Below are 24,756 nucleotides of genomic sequence, written 5' to 3' on the forward strand. Positions count from 1 at the left end.
TTACATATAGAATTTGGCAAAAACTAAATAACATTTTTATATTTTACTTGAAATCTCTCTCTTCAGAGAAAAAATTACGTTTAAACACATTTAAATCTATGTCATCTTTGTTATTGCAAATGTTGATTAATTTAAAGCTCAATTAAATATATATATGCAATAAATTAAATTAAATGATCTATATTATTATTTAAGTCTTTAACTAAATTTGTGTCAAGAGTCAATCGGGCACAAACTCGGTTAAGAAATTACGGAAATCTTATTCCTTAATTAAAATAAGCTATATTATTTGAGGTTACATTAGTATTTTTATTTTAACAAAAGCCAATTAAAATATGTATATGGTGGGATTTAAGCCATGTTAATTAAATCAGTAAAACCTTAAATTTATCGTTCAACCAAAAGTTCGTTTTGTTATTTTTCATATGTTTTTATTTTAATATGCACAATTTATTACGTTCGCCGATTGTATATATTAATAATATTATTAATTGAGTTGGCATCACAAGTTAACTCAACATTAACTCAAGATTAATAACAACATCATGATAAACAATTGTATTTACATGTTTAAATTTTGTTTTACTCATAATTTAGTCTAATTTTTTTTATTTTAATATCACACATATTTCATATATTATTTTTATTATTTATTATTTTTTTTAAAAATTGAATGAAAGTTAAGTTACATTCACATGCATAGCATGAGGTTTTAACACTTGAATCAGGAATTGGTCCAAAGAAAATTAGGTTCTCCAAGTTGTTTATATTTTGTTAATTCATTGTATTCAAAATTAGAAAAGTTCAAGCTAGAATTTAACAAAAATGGAGGAATAATATTTCTTGAAGGACCCGAGCTGGAAAAGTTGGATTCGTCACCCCAAAATATATTTTATTATTCTAATAACTAAAAAATTTTAATGGAATATATATATATATATATATATATATATTTACAAGTCATTATCACTTAGGCCAGAAGCCTGGAGAAAATTCTCTTTGAAAATGAAAATGGAAAATTTTAATTCAGCCCAAAAAATCAATAAACAAGACTTTGGAAGAAATGAACTTTGAATTTAATTAAAAACCAAACAACTTACCAGAAAATTCATTTATTACAACTTTTTTTAACTATAAAAGTGCTTTGCTTTTTTCTAACTTAAACAAAGGTAGCTTTTGAAGATTCAGGGAAAAGAACTCAGCATTAAATCCAGCAAACATGGGAGAAATCATGTCTGAAGAACTAATTGCTGAGTTCCAAGAAGCCTTCTGTCTCTTTGACAAAGATGGGGATGGTAATTTTTCTTCTCATATGTTGTTTTTATGTTTAATTCTTCTCTATCTTCCTTATGATCATTATTGTTGGTTTTGTAGGGTGTATAACCATGGAAGAACTAGCCATTGCAATCAAGTCATTGGATCAAAATCCAACACAAGAAGAGCTGCAAAACATGATCAATGAAGTTGATAGTAATGGTAATGGAACTATTGAATTTGGGGAATTCTTGAATCTCATGGCATCAAAAATGAAGGTAATCTATAACTATATTCAAGGTTACAAGCTCTATATAATTGGTATGTAGTCTATCATTACAAGAGGGGCGTCGGAAAAAGATGTATTTCCGATCACTATTTTTCCCAACAAAAAAATTATTCTTATTATTATTAGCAAGAAAAAAGAGTGATTAGTATGTGAAATCTAACAGGAAGCAGAAGCAGAAGATGAACTGAAAGAAGCTTTCAGGGTATTTGACAAAGATCAAGACGGCTACATATCACCTTATGAGGTTTGATTAATTATTAAATATTTCGATCTTAAACACGAATACGATATTGTCACGTTATGATTATAACATTATTTTCATGTTAAATTTTTAACTCTGTGTTTTTAACTATATGTTGTCGGATTTGATAATGTAATTATGCAGCTGAGGCTAGTGATGATGAACATAGGGGAGAAACTAACAGATGAAGAGTTAGAACAGATGATTAGAGAAGCTGATTTGGATGGAGATGGTCAAGTTAATTACGAAGAATTCGTCAGAATGATGTTGGCTGCTGCTTCTTAATCCACTTTCATCCCCCCCCCCCCAAAAAAAAAAAAACTACAACTATTCAAATGCATCCACAAAATTTTAGGTTTAAGCTTTAAATATTTTAGGGTGGGCTGGCTAACCAGAGAATATATATATATGATAATGGAACTCAAATTTCAATCATGATGTAATTTTTATATAATTATAGAACAATAATAATTTATTCTCGAGTCCAATTAGCTAGTAAGATTATGTATATATACTGCTGAACTAGTTTTAATCTGATTTTTTTTAATGAAGAGTCGGTTATTTTATTGAAACTAGAATTCGAAAAATACAATTTACGAAAGCAATCAAAAACTCAAAAAAAAATAAAAAATAGAAAGTAATATAAACAAAGTCCTCACAGACAGAGACCCTAACCGGTGTTAACCATCAAGTGAAAATAACAAGAACAACGATGAGCAAGTACCTGAGGAAAAAAGTTGGGGAACACTAATTGAATAAATTCCCCAAATCAAAACATCCCACGACCTGAACTAGGGTAGGTCAAGTGTAAAAACTTTTGAGAGATTTGCATATCCAAATATATTCATTGATTTATTTCCTAATACCCACCCTCAAGTTGGTGCATTAAGATTTTGAACCCCCAACTTGTGTAGAAGATATCCAAACTGTTGTGTCCCTAACACTTTAGTGAAGATATCGGCTAGTTGCTCAGAGTTACAAACATAAGCAATTTGAATATGTCCATGTTGAATCTCATCACGAACAAAATGACAATCAATTTCAATGTGCTTTGTTTGCTCATGAAACACGGGATTTGCACTAATATATTAGGCTGTTTGACTATCATATTACAATAACATAAGATCAGAGTGAACAACACCAAGAGACCCTTTAACCATTTCAGTTCACACACAGTTGTAGCCATGGAACAATACTCTACTTCAGCAGAAGACCTCGACACTATATATTGCTTTTTAGTCTTCCAAAAAATCGAAGAGGTGCCTAACATAACAAAATAACCAATGAGAGATCATAGTGCTAATGGACAACTTCCCCAATTAGAGTCATAGTAACCATTGTCGTAACCATTTTTTGAAAAAAACGGAAATCGACTTAGATTGTGAAAATGAAAACTAATAGAGGAGTCGCAACCAATCCTTTTTTGATGAGGTGTGATCGGATCACCTTAAATTAGTCATTTTAATAAAAGTTAAGATTTATCAAAACGATAAGTTTTGGTCTACGAAAATCAGAAAATGAGTTCGGGAGTCGATTACGCACGAGAAGGGATTAGCACCCTCGATACGCCCAAAATTGGTACCTAGTTGATTAATTAGTGTCTTAGTATCGAAGATTCAAAAACTTGAAAGAATTTAAAACACAATCCCTCTTTGTATGAATGCTAATTTAAAAACAATCGGATAAGTTAAAACGGATGTTAAGGACCCCTCGTCTCGAAGTAATAAAATGTCACGTCCAGTAAGTTAGGACGCGGCACCTCGAACTTTGAGAATGAGCTTGCCCTTTTTTTTAAAAATGCCCGTATTTTAGCTTATAAAAAGGGTATTCGATTATTTAGAGTAAACGAGAGAAATCGAAACCCAGTAAGTTAGGGCACGTTTTCTCGAATTCTCAAACATCGATTATTGCCTTTATTTTAAAATCAATTCTTATTTCGAGGCGACTAAATGTCATACCCGGTAAGTTAGGGCACAACGCTTCGTACCTCCGAGAATAAGCATTTTTCAAAACTCGTATAGCGATTTTAAAGAGTATTCCGTTATTTAGGTTAAATAAGAAAGATCGAAGCCCAGTAAGTTAGGGCACGATTGTCTCGAATTACCAAATACAGAATATCACTTTTATGAAAGAACCGAGTAAAACTTAATGTGATTTATAGGATTATGTCGTTACTCAGATTAAACGAGAAAATCCGAAACTCAGTAAGTTAGGGCACGATTTTCTCGAATCGTCTAAATACAAAACTTATTTTATTTTAGAAAACACAATTATATGCATCGAGTAAAGGATCAATGTAATCATTATCACATGGTGAAATGAGAAACGAATCGCAGGATTAACGTGCATAATAATAATACAGAGGTGGTGATATAAACAATAATAATGACGAATAATGTAAATTTGTAGAATTACTGAGACACATATGAATAAACGAACAAACATGATGCCTAAAGCGTAATAATAGCCAAAATATGAATGAATAAGAAACACAAATAACTAAGTAATGAGAAAATAAGTAAAGATAAAAATAATAACAATAATAATGATAATAAATATAGTAATGATAATAGTAAGAATATAATGTATAGTATTAGAGGTAAATACATAATACGTACATATTCGAAACAATCTTAATATAAAAAAACAACTATTAATAACTATATAAATAAATATATGGTAGTAATATATACATGATATAGCTAAAAAAACATAAACATAAGATAATATGAGATATAATAAAAAAATATAAATGATATAATATTAAGGTATATGTATAACAATAAAAATACAATATTAAAAGATATATACACGTAATATATAAAAAATGTATTTGCATTAAAATATATATATACGTAATAAAAATGCAATATTCGGAATATTTACATAATATATACATGCTAAAAATGATAATAATGTTTAAAAATAAATATTAATGATATTACCTAGATATATACATATATGTTAAAATGAGTACATGATAATATTAAAAGTATGTACACAATATGCATAATATTCTATATATATAATATTTATAAAATATATACATAATATACATAAAGTATACATATATACATATATATAATACTTAAAAGGAACAAATGTACATAATAATGCTAATAAATATATGCGTAGTGCAATGTATATACATCAAATGAATATATATATAACATAAAAATACATTAATAAAAAACAATAATATTAAACTATTAATAATACTGTATAACATATATACATAAGTATTAAATAAAGGTGGGACGAAATTGGGTTGAAAGCAGACTCTTAGTGTAAGGCCCAAATTATGCCCGGGCCCAGACCACAAGAATAAACCAAGAAAAAACAAAAATAATTAACGGCCCATCTAATGTCCATTTACAGTTCAAATCATTACAATGTCCACAAGTCCACTTACAATATTAAACAACCCCAAACCCAGCTGCATAACCCAAGACCCAATTAAGATCCAATAGCTAAAACCCTAACCCAAAACCCGGACGGCCCAATAGGCCCAATGCCTAAAACAAGAGTCAAGGCAAAAAACCCTAGCCCCATTCGCTCAGCGCCGCAACGACCCCAGCCCCAGCAGCCTCCGTACACAGTACGCCGTACTCCTCCACGCCAAGCTGCGCCAACTGGCCTCCGTACCTGCAAAGAAACAGACAAACACAACAGCAAGGACAAGCAAAAACAAAAAGTAGCAGTAGAGAAAAATAACAGAAAATGAAATTATTTGTATTTTTTCTTCTGATTTTCGGCTATATAAAAGCCTTATTTTCATTGTAGGTGGAGAGAATAGATACTCATATTGAATAGAGAGTTCAAAAGCAATTTTTTGGGAAGGTGATTTTCGATTTAAATCTCTGTGTATTTTTTTTTGTTTGTTTTTCATTCTTTTGGGTTCATAGTTTTAATGTTTGAAAGAAAATAAAAAGAGGAGAAAGAAGTTCTTACCTGGAAAATATGCCATAAACCTCCTTTTTGCTTTGTTTGAATCGAAGCCAAGAAGAGATTTGAAGGCTGAAAGATCATTCCCCATTCTTGAATATGTAGCTTAGTGTTTGAGAGAGGGAGAGAATCGGCCAAATGAGGGGAAAGTATGGGGTATTAGGTTTTCTGCCTTAATTGTGGCTTGAAGAAATGGCAATTGCCATTCAATTTCCTGCCGCTTTGAAATAAATTGAAACGGTGGTGTTTAAGGGTGGGGGCCACGTGTTGACTTATGTCATGACTCAATTTGTGCATTTGTATGCCAAATGGGAAATTTCCACGATTAATCCCTCCCTTTTTGCACAAAATTTCAGCAGACCCCATTGGCACCCATGTGTTTTATTTTAATTTTTCCCCAAAAATTTGTACACTATTTCATTTTAGTTCGCTCCAAGGTGTTGCGTTTCGGGGGGTCCAGATTATTTTCATTTAGTCCCTGCGCATTCGCACTTGTTACAAGCTGACCCCTTTGTCATTTTGGCAGTTGTTTCCATTTATACTTTGTCCCTCTTGTTTTAATTCTCTTTTAATTGAGACCCTCCTCTTTATTTATTCATTTTATGGCTTATTATCATTTTTTTAAGATGCATTCAATATTTTTTTTATCCTTGTTTACTTATTTTTCTTTATATATTTTAATGATTTGATTTCGTCTTTTTTTTACATACACTACTGTGTATACATATATACTTTATATTAAATTCATTTTTCTTTATTTCATATATATATATTAACCTTATATTATTTATACATATGACTTCTTTTTTTAGTTTATTCTTATATTTTATTATGTAGTTCAACGTAATATATCTCTTAAATTATTATCATACATATGTACATATTTAAGTTCTAGTCATTTTTCCATATTAATTTAAAATTTGTCGTATCATTCACTTTTAAATTATTTTATTATTAATCTAAGGTTTTCATATATTATATATTTTTGATACATACTACTTGTTTTCTGTTGTTACATATTTTCCCATTTTAAAACTTGATGTATCCTTAAAATCGTTTTATTATTCATTTAAAAAAAATTCATATATTTTTATATACATATTTATATTTTATCCTCATATTCGATCCTTTTATATATGTTGTATATGTCATTTAAATTATTATTTTTTTATGTATATTGTCATTTTTAACTAGATACTCTTTTAAAAAAACATACTTTGTACATATGAGCATATTTTTTTATATATTAAAGTTAACTTATTTCGTATATATATTATTAACCTTATATTATTTTATACACATGATTTCTCAAATTTTTCTTGTATTTCGTTATATAGTCCTACGTAATATATCTTCTAAGTAATCATTATTTATGTATGTATATTTATTGATACCTACATTTGATCTATATATATTATTAAATCCATGTGTTTCATACATATAGTCTTCTTTGTATATATAAGCATGTTCTTAAGTCCATTATACAATTTGTTATAAAATTAATTTAAGCTTGTAGGTATTTCTATGTCTTTACAAATAATTATTTTTAAAAGTTATTTATGTATATATGTTTTGTAAATCTATTTAGCGCATTATATCTTGTCATATATCTTTATTATTCTTTCATATTATATATATTATTTAAATTATTATGTACATTGTCAATTTTTAAATGCATTTGTGTCTAAAATATTTTACACGCAATTTGATTCAAATTTTTATTCTATAATATATATTCCAAAAATCATATAGCTATCCCTAGTTTTCATGCAAATTTGTCAACCTATGTATATAGGTCCATTTATTCGTTATTATTTTAAAACCGTTTTATAGCACATTGGCTTCTAATTGCTATGTTGTTTTTATATCTTGCATTGGTTATTTTATTATGCCATGCACATTATCGTTGCATTATTCATTGTTTTACATTGACATGTTAATTATTCTCCATGCATAATGGAAGTTGAGTTATATTTTCAAGTTAGTCATACTTAGTTGCTTAAATGTTGTTAGTTGATTAAATAAATTGTATTATCTTCATTTCTCCATTATCGTATTTTTATGCGTACACATATTACCCCTTATCATCGTTTTCCGCCTGATTTTTGGAATGTGTTTTTATAAAATCCAAATTTTATGATTAATTTCGTCTTATTTCGAAATAAGTTAATGTGTTTTAAGCTAGCTTCACAACTATTAGGAATTCTTTAAAACGAAAGCGATGTTCGATACTTGGTAATTCGCGGAATCGTGCCCTAACGTGTTGGGTTGCAATTTCTCGTTTGCTCAAAGTAATCGAAGGTCCCTTTAGAATTTCACCCGTGTTTTCTAAAAATCCTTTAAAACGAAGGCAATATTCGGTGTTTAACAATTCGGGAATCATGCCCTATCAAGCTGGGTTGTGATTTCTCGTTTGCTCAAAACAATCTAATATTCCTTTAGGTTTTCATTCATGTTTATTAAAAACCTTTCAAAACGAAGGCGATGTCTGATGTTTGGCGGTTTGAAAATCAAGCCCTGTCATGTTGGGTTGCGCTTTTTCATCTGCTCAAAACAATCGAAGACCCCTTCGAAATTTCACTCGAGAGGCAATGTTCAATGTTCAGAAATTCGAGGAATCGTGCCCTACTGTGCTGGGTTTCGGTTTTTCGTGGGACCAAATAACTGGGCATCCTTTTGTTAATTTCAAATTATAAACTTTCGGACGTCGAAACAAAAAGATTTTTGACAATCAACTTGGGTTATTCAACATTTATTAAAAAGAGCCACATTCCAAAAACATTTTTTTAGACATAAGGACAGTATTTAATTGATTTGGTACCAATTTTGGGCGTAGTGAGGGTGCCAATCCTTCCTCATGCGTAACCGAATCCCGAGCCCGTTTTCTAAAATTTTCGTAGACCATAGTCGTTGTTTTAGTAAATCGTAAATGTTTTATTAAAATAACCAAATTCTTAGGTGATCCGATCACACCCAAAACAAAAAGATCGGTGGCGACTCCTTTATTCCTGTTTTTTTCAAAAGTCGATTCCCCCATTTTTCATTAAATTTAAAATTGTAAAATTCGAAAAAGGGATGGTTTCGACAGCTTGGTGACTCCACTGGGGAATCGAGAGAGTCTAACCATAAATTTGATTATTTGTTGCCCTTTTGTCAGAAATTAAAAATTTGTTTTTTGCATTCGATTATATGATCATTTTGATGTGGGTCTAGTAGAATGATGTTGCATTGCATTACATGACCGCTGTGGTTACACCTTCTAAGTGGGAGTAAGAAACTACGCTTTTGTGAGGTTTTCACCTCCGCATGGGCTAGTGGATTGCTTCCGGGGTACATCCGTACCTATGATTTCGTGAGATTTTCATCTTCGCATAGTCATAGGAAAATGTATCCCCTCGAACCGAACTCGATCTACATTAGCCTATAATGAGTGAGGATCGAGGAATCTGCTGGTTCGGGTACCCTTACTCTAGAACCAAGCAACATATAGAGAGACCTAGGAGCTTACCCTAGGTAGAGCCACTCCGAACCCTTAGCGATCACCCGATTAGGTACTTTGTTGGTTGTTTATTTCTGTACTAACGTGTTTTGTTTGTTCATGATTGCATTGCATTACATCATCATAGAAAGGAGGTGTTGATTCATATTCAATTGCTAAATAGAACAATTTGTCATAAGAAAACAAATTTCTTAATAACGCGGATTACAATACGGTTGTCCGAATTTGGTCCAAGTGAACACGACAGAAGAAGGCTAACAGTTCGTGGAGGAAAACAAAACTTTACCTAAGGATTCAAGCTGATAAAGATTATCCAAAAGCCATCGCATCCCGACTTTCTTAAAGGAGCTAATTAACACTGCGATGATAGTAATTCGTGGCCTGGATCAAGTAAAATGAGCCAGTAGAGGCATGCATTGGAAGCTTGCGAGATTTGACTTTCACGAAGAAAGGGGATCAGTGCCTTAGTCTCGAATATGAAAGCAAGGCCGTATACGTAATTCGTTTTATGAAAAAGAATTTGTTTTATAGAAAAGTTGTTCTAGGGGAATTGAATTCAAAATCAACATCTTCCTTTCCTTTGCATTCATCCCATGCATTTACATTGCATTGCATCATTTGCATTGCATTGCATTGCATCATTTGCATTAAATTTCCCAAAAGGACCCTAATTAGGTAAAGTTATTTCAGAACCGACAAAAGATATGGACCAAAGGTTTGAGAGAATGGAGCAAAGGCAAATACAGATGCAAGAGCAGTTGATCGAAATTCAACAAGATATGCGAGAAATGCTAGAACTCCAAAGAAGTATGATGGGCCAGGTAACCCATTTACTGGCCGGAGAATTCAAAAAAAGGAATGGCCCAGTGGTCAATGGTGGGGATGATGTTGAAGAGATCATTTACTTCCCATGCTTTACCCTAATAAGCGTCCCGACCCAACCAGACATGCAAGGGGTACCCGCTGTTATCGGACACCAATATCAGACGGATACATCAACACTGATGAGTTTCTCGATGGGTTCAAGTTTTAACCCGAAAGATGATCAAGCCAAGCCAGTTGCTCTGGCAGAAACAAAAGCAAAGGGAGAGCGGACTTTAACGGCCCCGAAAAAGAAAGAAAAGAAGGCAAATAGTACGAGTAGGTATAACAAGGGTCGTTCGGAGCCGATTATAGCAGGCCGGCCAAGGTCAGTAGCTACCAGCCATCAGGCCCCCTCAAGGCAAGAACCCAATCGAAAATCGAACTCAGAAAAACCCCAATACACGCCCATTCCAATCACATACGGAGAGTTGTACCGCGTTCTGTTTGACACACGTGTTGTATCCCCTTTTTACATAAAACCAATACAACCTCCGTACCCTAAATGGTATGACGTAAGCAGCCGATGTGAATACCATGCGGGAATCACGGGGCATTCTATTGAAAATTGTATCGCTTTTAAGAAGCTAATCGAAAGATTTATTAAATTGGGTATTGTGGAATTTGATGGTCCCTCTGGAGCGGGAAATCAGTTATCCAACCTTTCTGTTAAAGAGGCGAATATTATGAGTTCCATGCTAGATTGGGGCACGAGATTTAAGGGTGCATCGAGCTCGGGACTCTAATGCAAAGCCTGGTATTGGAGAACCCGACCATCAACGATGTATCAGAAGAAGGAACCCGGGAGTAGACTTTTCCAAGCTTCTGTCTTTACGTACTTTGGGTGTTTTGAACAATAGGACTGTGAAAAGGATCTTTGTATTTTTTAGAGCTAATCTAGAGTAATATTCAAAACACACTTGTTGTTTTAAGCCTTGAAGCAATAAGAATCCTTTTGTGAAATAGGCTTATATCCAAAATCTTTATTTCAATGAAATACATGTTTGAGTAAATATTCTTTTATTCTTTCTATTTTATATGTCTATTCTTAGATTCTTTCATTCATGATCATACCATACAAATAATCATTCATAGAATCATTTATTCTTTGAAATATGCCTTCGTACCTCTAACAGGTCTCCAGATATCAATAAAGTGAGCGACGCTGTCATTAATTCCGAGTCTTTTTTTTAGCAAAATATGTGTCTAGAGGGATCTCAGGACCTTGAAGATGACAGAGATTGTGACTTGTTTCCTGATTTGTTAAGGACGGTAGAACAAGATGAAAAAACTTATTCTACTTTACAAAGGGTCAATGGACATTGTGAACAAAGGGTAATGATTCAAACCAGAGTCACCACAGGGACAAAATGAATTGTCTTTGAGTTACTTCAAGAAATTTAAAGATGTTTTCACATGATCATGTCGAGATATATTTGAGATATTAAGATCTGTGGATGATACAAAATGTCTATACTGTGCCAAAAGGACACATGTTAAAGGTTTCATGGTAGCTACGCTAATCATGAGGTTTAGATATTGTTGATCCACCATGGAAGAGGATTACATTGGTTAAAGCCACATTCATTTCTTCACAAATTTTCCCTATACGAGGCAAGGATGTTATCAGGCCATTCTCATCAATTCATCTTGGTAGTCACGAAGGGGGTGAGGGTCACTTCATGTGTCAATAATTACAAGATAAATAGTCGTCAAATTTCAATTTTCAAAAAAAAAGAAAGAAAAAGAGAAGCGGTTGCTGACAAGTAATGTCAAAAAGGATTATCTTCAAATACATTTGCACAATGTCAAAAGTTTGCAATTTGTTCAAGGATCAGACACCATATTACAGTGCAATAAAGGCATCCAAAAAGAAAGACAAAAAGTTCAAAAATATAAAAAAAATGAAAAAAAAGGAAAAGCAAACAATAGAACAAAAGCCATAGTGAAAAATGACCGAGTCTTGTAAATATTGGCATAAAAAAGTTATCATTTACCCTCTATATTTGTCAAACGTCTGCCAAAACCTTCGCCGGGGCAATACATTGTTCGATGGATTTTGAAAGAAAGATTTCTTTTGGTCAAGTCTTAGCTGAAGTTGGATTAGGCAGAATAGATTTAACCCCGATATGATCAGTTGAATTTGAAGAAAGGAGATTGAAAGCCATATGACATGGCTCAATGTACCAGAAATGAATGATGCAAGCTTACATCGGAAAGGTTCTTCCTAGAGGATTCCATGAGGGAGACCTGGCATTGAAAAGTTTCTTTTTACATAAAAGGACTTCGAAGGAAAGTGAAAGGCCACAGCAAAAACCCTCAAATGATACTTTGAGATCTTCAAAAAATAATAAAATAAAAAAATAAAATAAAAAGAAGGAAAGAAAAGGAGAGGCCAAAGCGAAAACCCGCAAAGGGCGTCTTGAGACCAAGGGGGATTTGAGTTGAAAACCCGAAAGGGCGGCTTAAATTTGGATCAAAGTGAGGCATACAGTAGTCTTGCTATATCTGAATTAACAATAAAGAAGTATGCTACATCTTGGGGCATCGACAAAGTGTCGCGGATCCCCTAAACACATATTGAGATCAGAAAGGTCCTCAAGAAGTTAGTACAGAGAAGCTCAAGCTGCGATATTTGGGGCACCTAGTTTCCATTTTGCTCATTTTGAATTTGTTATCTTTGATTGCCTTATTCTTTTCAAGATAAATCCCAATAAATTTCCTTCTTATTGCATCGTTATCTTTGATTAACCCATTCATGTTGAGTTAGTTGCCTTCTTGTTGCATTTGCAATCTTTGATTAACTTATTTGCTTCGAGCTGTGCTCTTACCCAATTTCCTTCTTGTCCATTATTTTGATCTTTTTCGAGCATGTTGCATTGAAATAAAGATTAATGGACTAATAATACTTTCATAAAAGAAGTCTTGCATATTACTCGAGAGGCTTCTAAATAGTACAAGAACCTGAAACAAGACTGTTGTTGAGAACCCACCAAACCTAAGGGATGGAAATGTTTGAGAAGGAGGAGTCTAAATTATGGCTATCTTTTCGGATTTTCTATCAAAGGTATCGGTTGAATGAAGAGGCAAGATATTTCATCGGTGATACAACCTTGACAAATGACGAGCAATGTCAACCCAAGTGTAAAAGGGGGATCGTTATTAGGAAAAGAAAAATGATATTCCGCATTCACATGAATATCAGACATGCACACAGGGTTATTACACCCGAAGGATGATCAAATTGATCCTATACCCTGAGTTGCAGTGGGTTGGATAAGCAAAAACTCAATAAAATTTCAGTAGGGCAAGCTTGCCGAGCAGATTGAAAGTGTTTCTTTGGGTTTTCTGTCAAGAATACCAGCTGAATAAGGTGGCCACGTAATACGTCAGTGATAATGTCCTGATGAACGAGCAATGATACCTAGGTCTTTTTCATTTCCATATCATTCATAACACATCTAGTTAGAAGCATTCGATTCATTTCAATCATAGCATTCCAATTATTTGACACAAACATCACATCTAGTTAGGAACAATTGATTCATGTTGATCATAGTATCCTAATTATTCGGCATAAGCATGGGCCTATGAGGCTAAAATTTTAGATCTTGTTTCCCTGAAATTGAAGTGAAGCAGATCGAAGACGGCGAATTTTAGCTTCCTAAAGTTGCAGTGAAGCAGATTTAAGCCACCAACCTAGCTCCCTAAATTTGTAGTGGAGTAGGCTAAAATTTCAGATCTTGTTTCCCTAAAGTTGCAGTGAAGCAGATCGAAGACAGCGAATCTGAGCTTCCTAAAGTTGCAGTGAAGCAGATTTAAGCCACCAACCTAGCTCCCTAAAGTTGTAGTGGAGTAGGCTAAAATTTCAGATCTTGTTTCCCTGAAGTTGCAGTGAAGCAGATCGAAGACGGCGAATCTGAGCTTCCTGAAGTTGCAGTGAAGCAGATTTAAGCCACCAACCTAGCTCCCTAAAGTTGTAGTGGAGTAGGCTAAAATTTTAGATCTTGTTTCCCTGAAGTTACAATGAAGCAGATCGAAGACGGTGAATCTGAGCTTCTTGAAGTTGCAGTGAAGCAGATTTAAGCCACCAACCTAGCTTCCTAAAGTTGTAGTGGAGTAGGCTAAAATTTTAGATCTTGTTTCCCTAAAGTTACAGTAAAGCAGATCGAAGACGGCGAATCTGAGCTTCCTGAAGTTGTAGTGAAGCAGATTTAAGCCACCAACCTAGCTCCCTAAAGTTGTAGTGGAGTAGGCTAAAATTTCAGATCTCGTTTCCCTGAAGTTGCAGTGAAGCAGATCGAAGACGGCGAATCTGAGCTTCCTGAAGTTGCAGTGAAGCAGATTTAAGCCACCAACCTAGCTCCCTAAAGTTGTAGTGGAGTAGGCTAAAATTTCAGATCTTGTTTCCCTGAAGTTGCAGTGAAACAGATCGAAGATGGTGAATCTGAGCTTCCTGAAGTTGCAGTGAAGCAGATTTAAGCCACCATCCTAGCTCCCTAAGGTTGTAGTGGAATAGGCTGAAGATTATAGATCTTGTTTCCTTGAGATTGCAGTGGGGCAGATCGAAGACGGCGAATCTAGGCTTCCTGATGTTGCAGTGAAGTAGATTTAAGCAAGTCCTAGCTCTCTAAAGTTGTAGTGGAGTAGGCTGAAGATTGTAGATCTCGCCTCCTTGAAGTTGCAGTGAGGCAAATCAAAGACGATAAATATTGGCTTCCTGAAGATGCAGCGAAGCAGATTTAAGCATCCTAGCTCCCTAAGGTTGTAGTGGAGTAGGCTGAAGATTATAGATCTTGTTTCCCTGATATTGCAGTGGGGCAGATCGAAGACGGCGAATCTAGGCTTCCTGATGTTGCAGTAAAGCAGATTTAAGCAAGTCCTAGCTCTCTAAAGTTGTAGTGGAGTAGGCTGAGGATTGTAGATCTCGTCTCCCTGAAGTTGCAGTGAGACAAATCAAAGATGATAAATCTTGGCTTCCTGAAGATGCAGCGAAGTAGATTTAAGCAAGTCCTAGCTCCCTAAAGTTGTAGTGAAGTGGGCTGAAGATTGTAGGTCTTATCTTCTCGAAGTCGCGATAGAATAGATCAAGTTAATTACAGAAGAATAGATTAAAGCAACAAGCCTCAAGTAGCCGCAGTGGAGTAGATCAAAGCAACAGTTCTTACACCTTTAGAAATGCAATGGGGCCACTTGAAGAAGAGAAGCACCAAAGAAGTAAAGATCCTACAAGACCAGACAGATTTGGCGTCTCTGTAATAGCGGAGAGCAAATCGAATATAGCAGATTTGGCATCTCTGTAGTGGCGGAGAGCAAATCGAAGATAGCAGATTTGGCGTCTCTATATTGGCGGAGAGCAGATCGAAAATAGCAGATTTGGCGTTTCTGTATTAGCGGAGAGCAGATCGAAGATAGCAGATTTGGCGTCTCTGTGTTGGCGGAGAGCAGATCGAAGATAGCGTTTCTGTGTTGGCGGAGAGCAGATCGAAGATAGTAGATTTGGCGTCTCTGTGTTGGCGGAGAGCAGATCGAAGATAGCAGATTTGGCGTCTTTGTGTTGGCGGAGAGTAGATAGAAGATAGCAGATTTGGCGTCTCTGTATTGGCGGAGAGCAGATCGAAGATAGCAGATTTGGCGTCTCTGTATTGGCGGAGAGCAGATCAAATATAGCAGATTTGGCGTCTCTGTAGTGGTGGAGAGCAGATCGAAGACAACAGATTTGGCATTTCTGTAGTGGCGGAGAGCAGATCGAAATAACAGATTTGCCATCTCTGTAGTAGCGGAGAGCAGATTGAAGATGACAGATTTGGCATCTCTGTGTTGACAGAGAGCAGATCGAAGATGACAGATTTGGAGTATTTATATTGGCAGAGAGCAGATTGAAAACAACAGATTGGTGTTCCCGAGTTTTCAAGAAGCAAGTGGAAGATAGCCAATTGGACACTCCTGAAGACATCAGAATACCTTTCCGGAAGATGAGGATCAAGATTTTGAGACTTAGCCAGACCGGGCAAATTTGGTCCTTTTTATAGTCTTTACTCCATTCTCGTTACACGACAATGAGCAAAGAGGGGCAGCTGTAAGGCCCAAATTATGCCCGGGCCCAGACTACAAGAATAAACCAAGAAAAAACAAAAATAATTAACGGCCCATCTAATGTCCATTTACAGTTCAAATCATTACAATGTCCACAAGTCCACTTACAATATTAAACAACCCCAAACCCAGCTGCATAACCCAAGACCCAATTAAGATCCAATAGCTAAAACCCTAACCCAAAACCCAGACGGCCTAATAGGCCCAATGCCTAAAACAAGAGTCAAGGCAGAAAACCCTAGCCCCATTCGCTCAGCGCCGCAACGACCCCAGCCCCAGCAGCCTCCGTACACAATACGCCGTACTCCTCCACGCCAAGCTGCGCCAACTGGCCTCCGTACCTACGAAGAAACAGACAAACATAACAGCAAGGACAAGCAAAAACAAAAAGTAACAGTAGAGAAAAATAACAGAAAATGAAATTATTTGTATTTTTTCTTCTGATTTTCGGCTATATAAAATCCTTATTTTCATTGTAGGTGGAGAGAATAGATACTCATATTGGATAGAGAGTTCAAAAGCAATTTTTGGGGAAGGTGATTTTCGATTTAAATCTCTGTGTATTTTTTTTGTTTGTTTTTCATTCTTTTGGGTTCATAGTTTTAATGTTTGAAAGAAAATAAAAAGAGGAGAAAGGAGTTCTTACCTGGAAAATATGCCATAAACCTCCTTTTTGCTTTGTTTGAATCGAAGCCAAGAAGAGATTTGAAGGCTGAAAGATCATTCCCCATTCTTGAATATGTAGCTTAGTGTTTGAGAGAGGGAGAGAATCGGCCAAATGAGGGGAAAGTATGGGGTATTAGGTTTTCTGCCTTAATTGTGGCTTGAAGAAATGGCAATTGCCATTCAATTTCCTGCCGCTTTGAAATAAATTGAAACGGTGGTGTTTAAGGGTGGGGGCCACGTGTTGACCTATGTCATGACTCAATTTGTGCATTTGTATGCCAAATGGGAAATTTCCACGATTAATCCCTCGCTTTTTGCACCAAATTTCAGCAGACCCCATTGGCACCCATGTGTTTTATTTTAATTTTTCCCCAAAAATTTGTACACTATTTCATTTTAGTTCGCTCCAAGGTGTTGCGTTTCGGGGGGTCCGGATTATTTTCATTTAGTCCCTGCGCATTCGCACTTGTTACAAGCTGACCCCTTTGTCATTTTGGCAGTTGTTTCCATTTATACTTTGTCCCTCTTGTTTTAATTCTCTTTTAATTGAGTCCCTCCTCTTTATTTATTCATTTTATGGCTTATTATCATTTTTTTAAGATGCATTCAATATTTTTTTATCCTTGTTTACTTATTTTTCTTTATATATTTTAATGATTTGATTTCGTCTTTTTTTTACATACACTACTGTGTATACATATATACTTTATATTAAATTCATTTTTCTTTATTTCATATATATATATATTAACCTTATATTATTTATACATATGGCTTCTTTTTTTAGTTTATTCTTATATTTTATTATGTAGTTCAACGTAATATATCTCTTAAATTATTATCATACATATGTACATATTTAAGTTCTAGCCATTTTTCCATATTAATTTAAAATTTGTCGTATCATTCGCTTTTAAATTATTTTATTATTAATCTAAGGTTTTCATATATTATTTATTTTAGATACATACTACTTGTTTTGTGTTGTTACATATTTTCCCATTTTAAAACTTGATGTATCCTTAAAATCGTTTTATCATTCATTTAAAAAAAATTCATATATTTTTATATACATATTTATATTTTATCCTCATATTCGATCCTTTTATATATATGTTGTATATGTCATTTAAATTATTATTTTTTTATGTATATGGTCATTTTTAACTAGATACTCTTTAAAAAAACATACTTTGTACATATGAGCATATTTTTTTATATATTAAAGTTAACTTATTTCGTATATATATTATTAACCTTATATTATTTTATACACATGATTTCTCAAATTTTTCTTGTATTTCGTTATATAGTCCTACGTAATATATCTTCTAAGTAATCATTATTTATGTATGTATATTTATTGATACCTACATTTGATCTATATATATTATTAAATCCATGTGTTTCATACATATAGTCTTCTTTATATATATAAACATGTTCTTAAGTCCATTATACAATTTGTTATAAATTTAATTTAAGCTTGTAGGTATTCTTTAAAACGAAAGCGATATTCGATACTTGGTAATTCGCGGAATCGTGCCCTAACGTGTTGGGTTGCAATATCTCGTTTGCTCAAAGTAATCGAAGGTCCCTTTAGAATTTCACCCGTGTCTTCTAAAAATCCTTTAAAACGAAGGCAATATTCGATTTTTAACAATTCGGGAATCATGCCCTATCGAGCTGGGTTGTGATTTCTCGTTTGCTCAAAACAATCTAATATTCCTTTAGGTTTTCATTCATGTTTATTAAAAACCTTTCAAAACGAAGGCGATGTCCGATGTTTGGCGGTTTGAAAATTGAGCCCTATCGTGCTAGGTTGCGCTTTTTCATCTGCTCAAAACAATCGAAGACCCCTTCGAAATTTCACTCGAGAGGCAATGTTCAATGTTCAGAAATTCGAGGAATCGTGCCCTACCGTGCTGGGTTTCGGTTTTTCGTGGGACCAAATAACTGGGCATCCTTTTGTTAATTTCAAATTATAAACTTTCGGACATCGAAACAAAAAGATTTTTGACAATAAACTCGGATTATTCAACATTTATTAAAAAGAGCCACATTCCAAAAACATTTTTTTAGACGTAAGGACAGTATTTAATTGATTTGGTACCAATTTTGGGCGTAGTAAGGGTGCCAATCCTTCCTCATGCGTAACCGACTCCCGAGCCCGTTTTCTAAAATTTTCGTAGACCAGAGTCGTTGTTTTAGTAAATCGAAAATGTTTTATTAAAATAACCAAATTCTTAGGTGATCCGATCACACCCAAAACAAAAAGATCGGTGGCGACTCCCTTATTCTTGTTCTTTTTAAAAGTCGATTCCCCCATTTTTCATTAAATTTAAAATTGTAAAATTCGAAAAAGGGATGGTTTCGACACTTAGAGGCAAATTTTAAAATAAATAAAAGGGGAAGGGGACTGATTTGAACAAGCGAGCAATCAGGAAGGCCTAAAGGACTAAATAGTCCAACCTTTCCAGACGAGCCGTTCAAATGTCTCTCCTTCAAACGGTCAGAGGATTAAATTAAAACAGAATTAAAATTTCAAAGCTAAATTTAAAAACATGAAAAACCTGATTAAAACAGAAAAAATTGCGGAAGGATCGCATATGCAATTGTCCCAACTATCAAAAACGCGCAGACCCTTCTATGGAGCAAGTCAGTTTCGGGTTGGGTAGGGCGAAACGGCGTCGTTTTAGGGCTTATGGGTGCCGACCAAAACGACGTCGTTTTATAACATCTATATAAGTTAAAAAATCAGCCTTTTAAATCATTTCTACTGTCTGTTAAGAAAAAAAACTAAGCTTTTTATTTTCTCTGCAGGTCCATATGCTGGCAAGGACTCCGACCATCGCTCTGCCGTGGCTCCGTCGCTCCGGCCACCGTACACAGTGGCCGGAAATCACCTTAGGTATAATTTTTTTTATTTTTTCCCTTGTTTTATATATTTATTTAATGATGCATGTTGTTTTAATAAACATAAATAATATGTGCTAATAATGTTCAAAGAAAGAGTAAAAGAAAGGGTAAAATAATAAATAAAAAAAATAGTAGATAGACCTTTAGATCGGTCTTCGAAATTCTTTGCTGCAAGTTCGTGTTTTTTATTTACTAAACCCTTTGATGTGAATCTCCTTTTCTTTCTGAAAAATGAAAAATCCCCCCCGTTACAAATGATAGATTTCGGTTTTTAAAGCCAATGTTTTTCTTGTTCCCTTTGTTTATTATTTCTTCTCTGTCGTTCGCGTGCCTTCTTTGTTCCTTTTCTGTCCTCTTCTGTTTGCTTGCAGGGATGGCAGAAATGGTTGAAGGCAGAAGGTATGGGCGATGGTATGGGACGCCTGTCTCGGACGTTGTGCACGTTGAGGCCAGCACATGGAGGCAGCGGCGCAAGGGTTAGGGGATAGGGTTGATTACTGAAAATTTTGATGGTTTAATGGGCTATTATTTAGGCTAGGGTTTGATGTAAATTGGGTTTGGGTATTTTGGTTTTGTTGGGTTTTAGGCTTGGTGGGTTTAGGGGTTTTGGGCCCAAAATTGGGCTTGTACAACCATATAGTCATAGATCACAATTAGCTCGTAGAAGTATTCCTTGTCCAGGACTTCCCTTCAAATAACGAACCACCCGCAAAGCTACTTCCCAATGAGCTTCCTTTGGTTGATACATAAAGTGTACGAAGATATGAACACTGTAGGATAACTCAGGTCGATTGAGAGTCAAGTAAATCAATCTTCCCACCAATCTCTGATACTTCTCTGAATCTGTCAAAAAAACACTCTCTGCCAAAGCTAAATCATGATTTTGTTCGATGGGAAAACCAGATGGTTTAGCACCCAATAGACCAGCTTCACTAATAATATCCAAAGCATATTTGTGTGGCAAAAAAAAATCTCTTCATGATTCCATGCCACCTCTATGCCCAAAAAAAATATTTCAATGTCTCCAGATCTTTCATGTGGAAACAGTGGCATAAATAATCTTTAAACTTTTGAATGGCAACACTATTATTTCCTGCAATAACAATATCATCAACATACACCAATATACTCAATTGTATCTTGTCTCGATTCAAAGTAAATAGTGAATAGTCAGATTAAGATTGAAGAAACCCATATCGCTTCAATGCGGTTGTCAACTTTGCAAACCAACACCGAGGGGCCTGTCGTAAACCATAAAGTAATTTACGTAACCTACAGACTTTGCCAACCTGTTGAGTGACAAAACTAGAAGGCATCTTCATGTACACCTCTTCTTTTAAGTCTCTATGCAAGAATGCATTATGAACATTCATTTGATGAAGTTCCCATTTCTTTGTTATTGCCACCAAAAGAAAAGTAACAATAGTCACCATTTTTGCTACAAAAGCAAATGTCTCATTGTAATCAATTTGTAATAACCCGAAATTCACGGGCACCGGAAAAGTGAGTTATAGGGCCTCCGTCTTAGTGAAATAAGTTTGAAAATAATTATTAAAAATATTTATGAGCCTAGTGGTGTGTCTAATTAGGATCTAATTAGGTGAATTTAGCTTAATTTAGAGTAAATAATAAAAAGGATTAAATTGAATAAAGGGTAAAAGTTTAATTATAAAGCAATAGAAAATAAAAAGGATTAAAATGGCAATTAAGCCATTGACTACAAATGAGGCGGCATATTGGTGAAATAAAATCAAAGATTTTTTTTAGGTTTTATATATTATAATGATTATTATTATGGTTTTATATTAAATTATTATAATTATTAATTAACATTATGGTTTTATATTAGATTATTATTATTAGCATTATTATTAAATAAATTAAATAGAAGACAATTGTATGGTAATAAAATATACATGTGTAAGAATTGTATTGGTACAATTGTAATTTAAATTTAATTACTTATAATTTAAGTATAAAGATATTTTATAATTATTAATTGTATTAATTAAATCATGAGATTTTTATTTGATAAGCAAATTAGATAATGACAATTGTAATAATATAAATATGTACACTTGTTATATAATTATTAATTTACTTAATATTAAAGTAAAATATATTTTAATATATGATATTAATATTATATTATGTTAATAAAATAATAAAGCATAAAAAGAATTAAGGAAACAAAGAAACAAAACAAAAGAAACAGAAACGAAGCAGGGAACAAAACGAAAACAGGGGAAGAAAAAGGGTAAGAAAATAAAAAGGGAAATTGGGATTTTAAAGCTTCAAGTTTAATTGGTAAGCTTAATTAGTCTTTTTCTCTTAATTTTGATATTTTAGAAGCTTTAAAACAAGTTTTGATGAAATTAAGTTGATAATTCAAGAGTTTATATGTTTCCAAATATGGTTCATGTTGGATAAATTATGGAATTAGGGATTTAATTGAATGAATTCTAAGTTAGAATTGATTAAGGGATTAAATTGTAAACTAGGCTATAAGTTTTATGTTGAAGGGACTAAATTGAAGAAATTTCGAAATTAGGGAAATATGCTGGAAATTTTATAGTTAAATATACGTTTAGAAAAAATTTGAATAGAAAAAGAGAGTGAATTGGATTAAGAAAATAATTAAGTTTAGTTAGTATTAAATTGGGAATAAGGTAGGAATTGTTTAGAAATTTAATTATTTATTATAATTAATGCTGTAAATAATAATATAAATTACTATTATTTTCGTAGCCAACAAAAAACCTGAAACGTCAGCATCGAAAAGAAAGGAGAAAGTCATCGAGGACTAAAACGGGAGAATTATGGTGTGTATTACTATAATTCAAATTTTAATTATTATTGATTGCTGAAATTTTAATTGTTATGTATGGTAAGTAAGACTTGAGGTAAGTATGTGATTATTTGAAAAGTGTATTGATTGAAAAATAAATAAATGGTGACAATTGTATGGTGTTGATAGTATACACTTGTGTGAAAATTAATTTGTATATGAATTAAGATAATAGATATTTGAATTGAATGAGTATTAAAAATTTTTGTGTAAATTAAATTGAAATTAGAAAAAGTAAAATAATACCCTATTAACTTGTAGGACTAGATTTGATACAAATGGCATGCCATTGGATTTGTGATGTGATGAGGAGATTGTAGTTCGGCCGAGAAGATGTTTTTGTTATTATATATTCGATTTATCCGAAGAGGCACTTAATGCCTTACTGGTGTGTTATGGAGGATTTAAAATATTCTGGGTGTGTTTGGGTGGAAATCCGCGTATCTGTCATAGTCTGAGCTTTGTTAATAGGGTAAATAATTGAAATAAAATTTTGAAAATGAGATTATTTGTTTTAGCACTATTGAAAAGTACGAGAAAGAATGTATGAACTAAATTATGAATTTAGTTAGTATGAGAAAAATGAATTATGAATTTAAGATTTATGAAGTAAAATAATTATATATAAAAGTAGTTTAAATAATTATAAAATTTATGGTTGATGTTTGTAATTTATTAATGTTAAATAGTCTTGATTTATAGTAATACCACTGAGTATATCCATACTCAGCGTACGGTTGTTTCCGTGCGCAGGTTAGTAGAAGTCAAGTGTCCCGGCTCAGCATCCAGAACAATCCCGATTTCAACACAAACTTGGTGATGTATATTTTTCTTTTGGGTAAAGGTGGCATGTACATAGGTGTTGTTTAGTCACTTGAATATGTATATTACTTTGAGTAGTGAAGGATGAATTATAAGATTTAGATGGTTAAATGAAATGGTAAGGAAAGTACATGATATTTTGATACATGAACATTAAGTTGTTAAATGAATAAAATTTATAATCAATTTTGAATGATGCTATGATAGTTATTAAGTTAAAATTATGTTAATGATATAAATATTAGTTATATGAATGTGAAACATTGGTGTTGGTGATTTTGGTTTGAATTTGCAGGAGGTTTAGGTAAAAATAAGCAGAAATGCTGCCGAAATTTTTTTATAAAAAAAATTAAAAAAAATTTGGAATACTCGAACAAGTCCCGTTCTACTTTTAATACGTGTTTGAACTTCGAGAGTCCAAGATAGGGACTTAATTATTATATTATACTATGAAAGTTATATTAATTGTAAATTATTCGTAAGTTGTCTGATATGTCCGGTAATGCCTCATAACCTTATTCTGGCGATGGTTTGGGGTTAGGGGGTGTTACACAATTCCTTCAATCTGATTATTGCCAAGAATCACCAATCAAGCTTATAATGTTCAACCAACCCATCTGAATTATATTTGATTTTGTAAACTCATTTACTCCCTATAGTTAGTTTTCCCGATAGTAAGTCTTCCAAAGTCCATGTCCCATTAGCCTTAAGAACCTCAATTTCTTTCTTTATAGGTTCTTTCCATCAAATATCTTTTATGGCCTGATCATACAAGGCAAGCTCCCTTTCTGCTTTCATAGCCGATAAGAAATAACAATGTTTGGGAGAAAATTTATCATAATTTACATAATGTGTTATAGGATAGAAGATACCTGAAGACATGATTGATTTAAATGAACATGCAAAAGGGTTTATTCGTTGTATAGCATATGTCACAAAATCTCACAGTCGAGTAAAAACTTCTTTTGTTCTATGACCACGCCCAGGTTGTTCTTGAATAAATTCACCGAAGACTTTAGTGACACCCTCTATCATTATTATCACATTGAGTCACAATTGGATTCTCAAGTACTTCACTTTCTACATCCTCATTCAAGTTACCATCAGATGATTGGTGATACCGAAAGGAGCACTCTGTACTGGATCTAGTCGTGCACCCTCCTTACTAACATTAACAAATGGAAATTCATATTCAGATAACGCAACATCTCTTAATACAAAATACTTTCATATATCAAGATCATAAACTCTCCACCCTTTTTTTCCAAAAGGATATCCTACAAACACACAATGTTGACTTTACTAGCAAATTTGTC

At 33.5% G+C, this 24,756-nt stretch overlaps 1 protein-coding gene across 1 annotated transcript; it reads left to right on the top strand.

The window, feature by feature from the left end:
* Nucleotides 1–1,103: 1,103 nt before the first annotated feature.
* LOC121212546 (calmodulin-like protein 11) lies at nt 1,104–2,090 on the top strand. Its single transcript, XM_041085534.1, has 4 exons — nt 1,104–1,295; nt 1,375–1,532; nt 1,707–1,787; nt 1,929–2,090. The coding sequence occupies exons 1-4, from the start codon at nt 1,220–1,222 to the stop codon at nt 2,067–2,069; spliced, it is 456 nt and encodes a 151-aa protein (XP_040941468.1). The 5' UTR covers nt 1,104–1,219; the 3' UTR covers nt 2,070–2,090.
* The last annotated feature ends 22,666 nt before the right edge of the window (nt 2,091–24,756 follow it).

The sequence above is a fragment of the Gossypium hirsutum genome, chromosome A13 (assembly GCF_007990345.1).
Source record: "Gossypium hirsutum isolate 1008001.06 chromosome A13, Gossypium_hirsutum_v2.1, whole genome shotgun sequence".
In the NCBI taxonomy this organism is placed as follows: Eukaryota; Viridiplantae; Streptophyta; class Magnoliopsida; order Malvales; family Malvaceae; genus Gossypium; species Gossypium hirsutum.

Excerpts from the sequence above, each read along its gene's own strand:
- LOC121212546 (XM_041085534.1), top strand. The coding sequence starts at position 1,220 with ATGGGAGAAATCATGTCTGAAGAACTAATTGCTGAGTTCCAAGAAGCC. Across the intron at positions 1,533-1,706 it reads TCATGGCATCAAAAATGAAG|GAAGCAGAAGCAGAAGATGA; the intron begins GTAATCTATAAC and ends GAAATCTAACAG. Across the intron at positions 1,788-1,928 it reads GCTACATATCACCTTATGAG|CTGAGGCTAGTGATGATGAA; the intron begins GTTTGATTAATT and ends GTAATTATGCAG.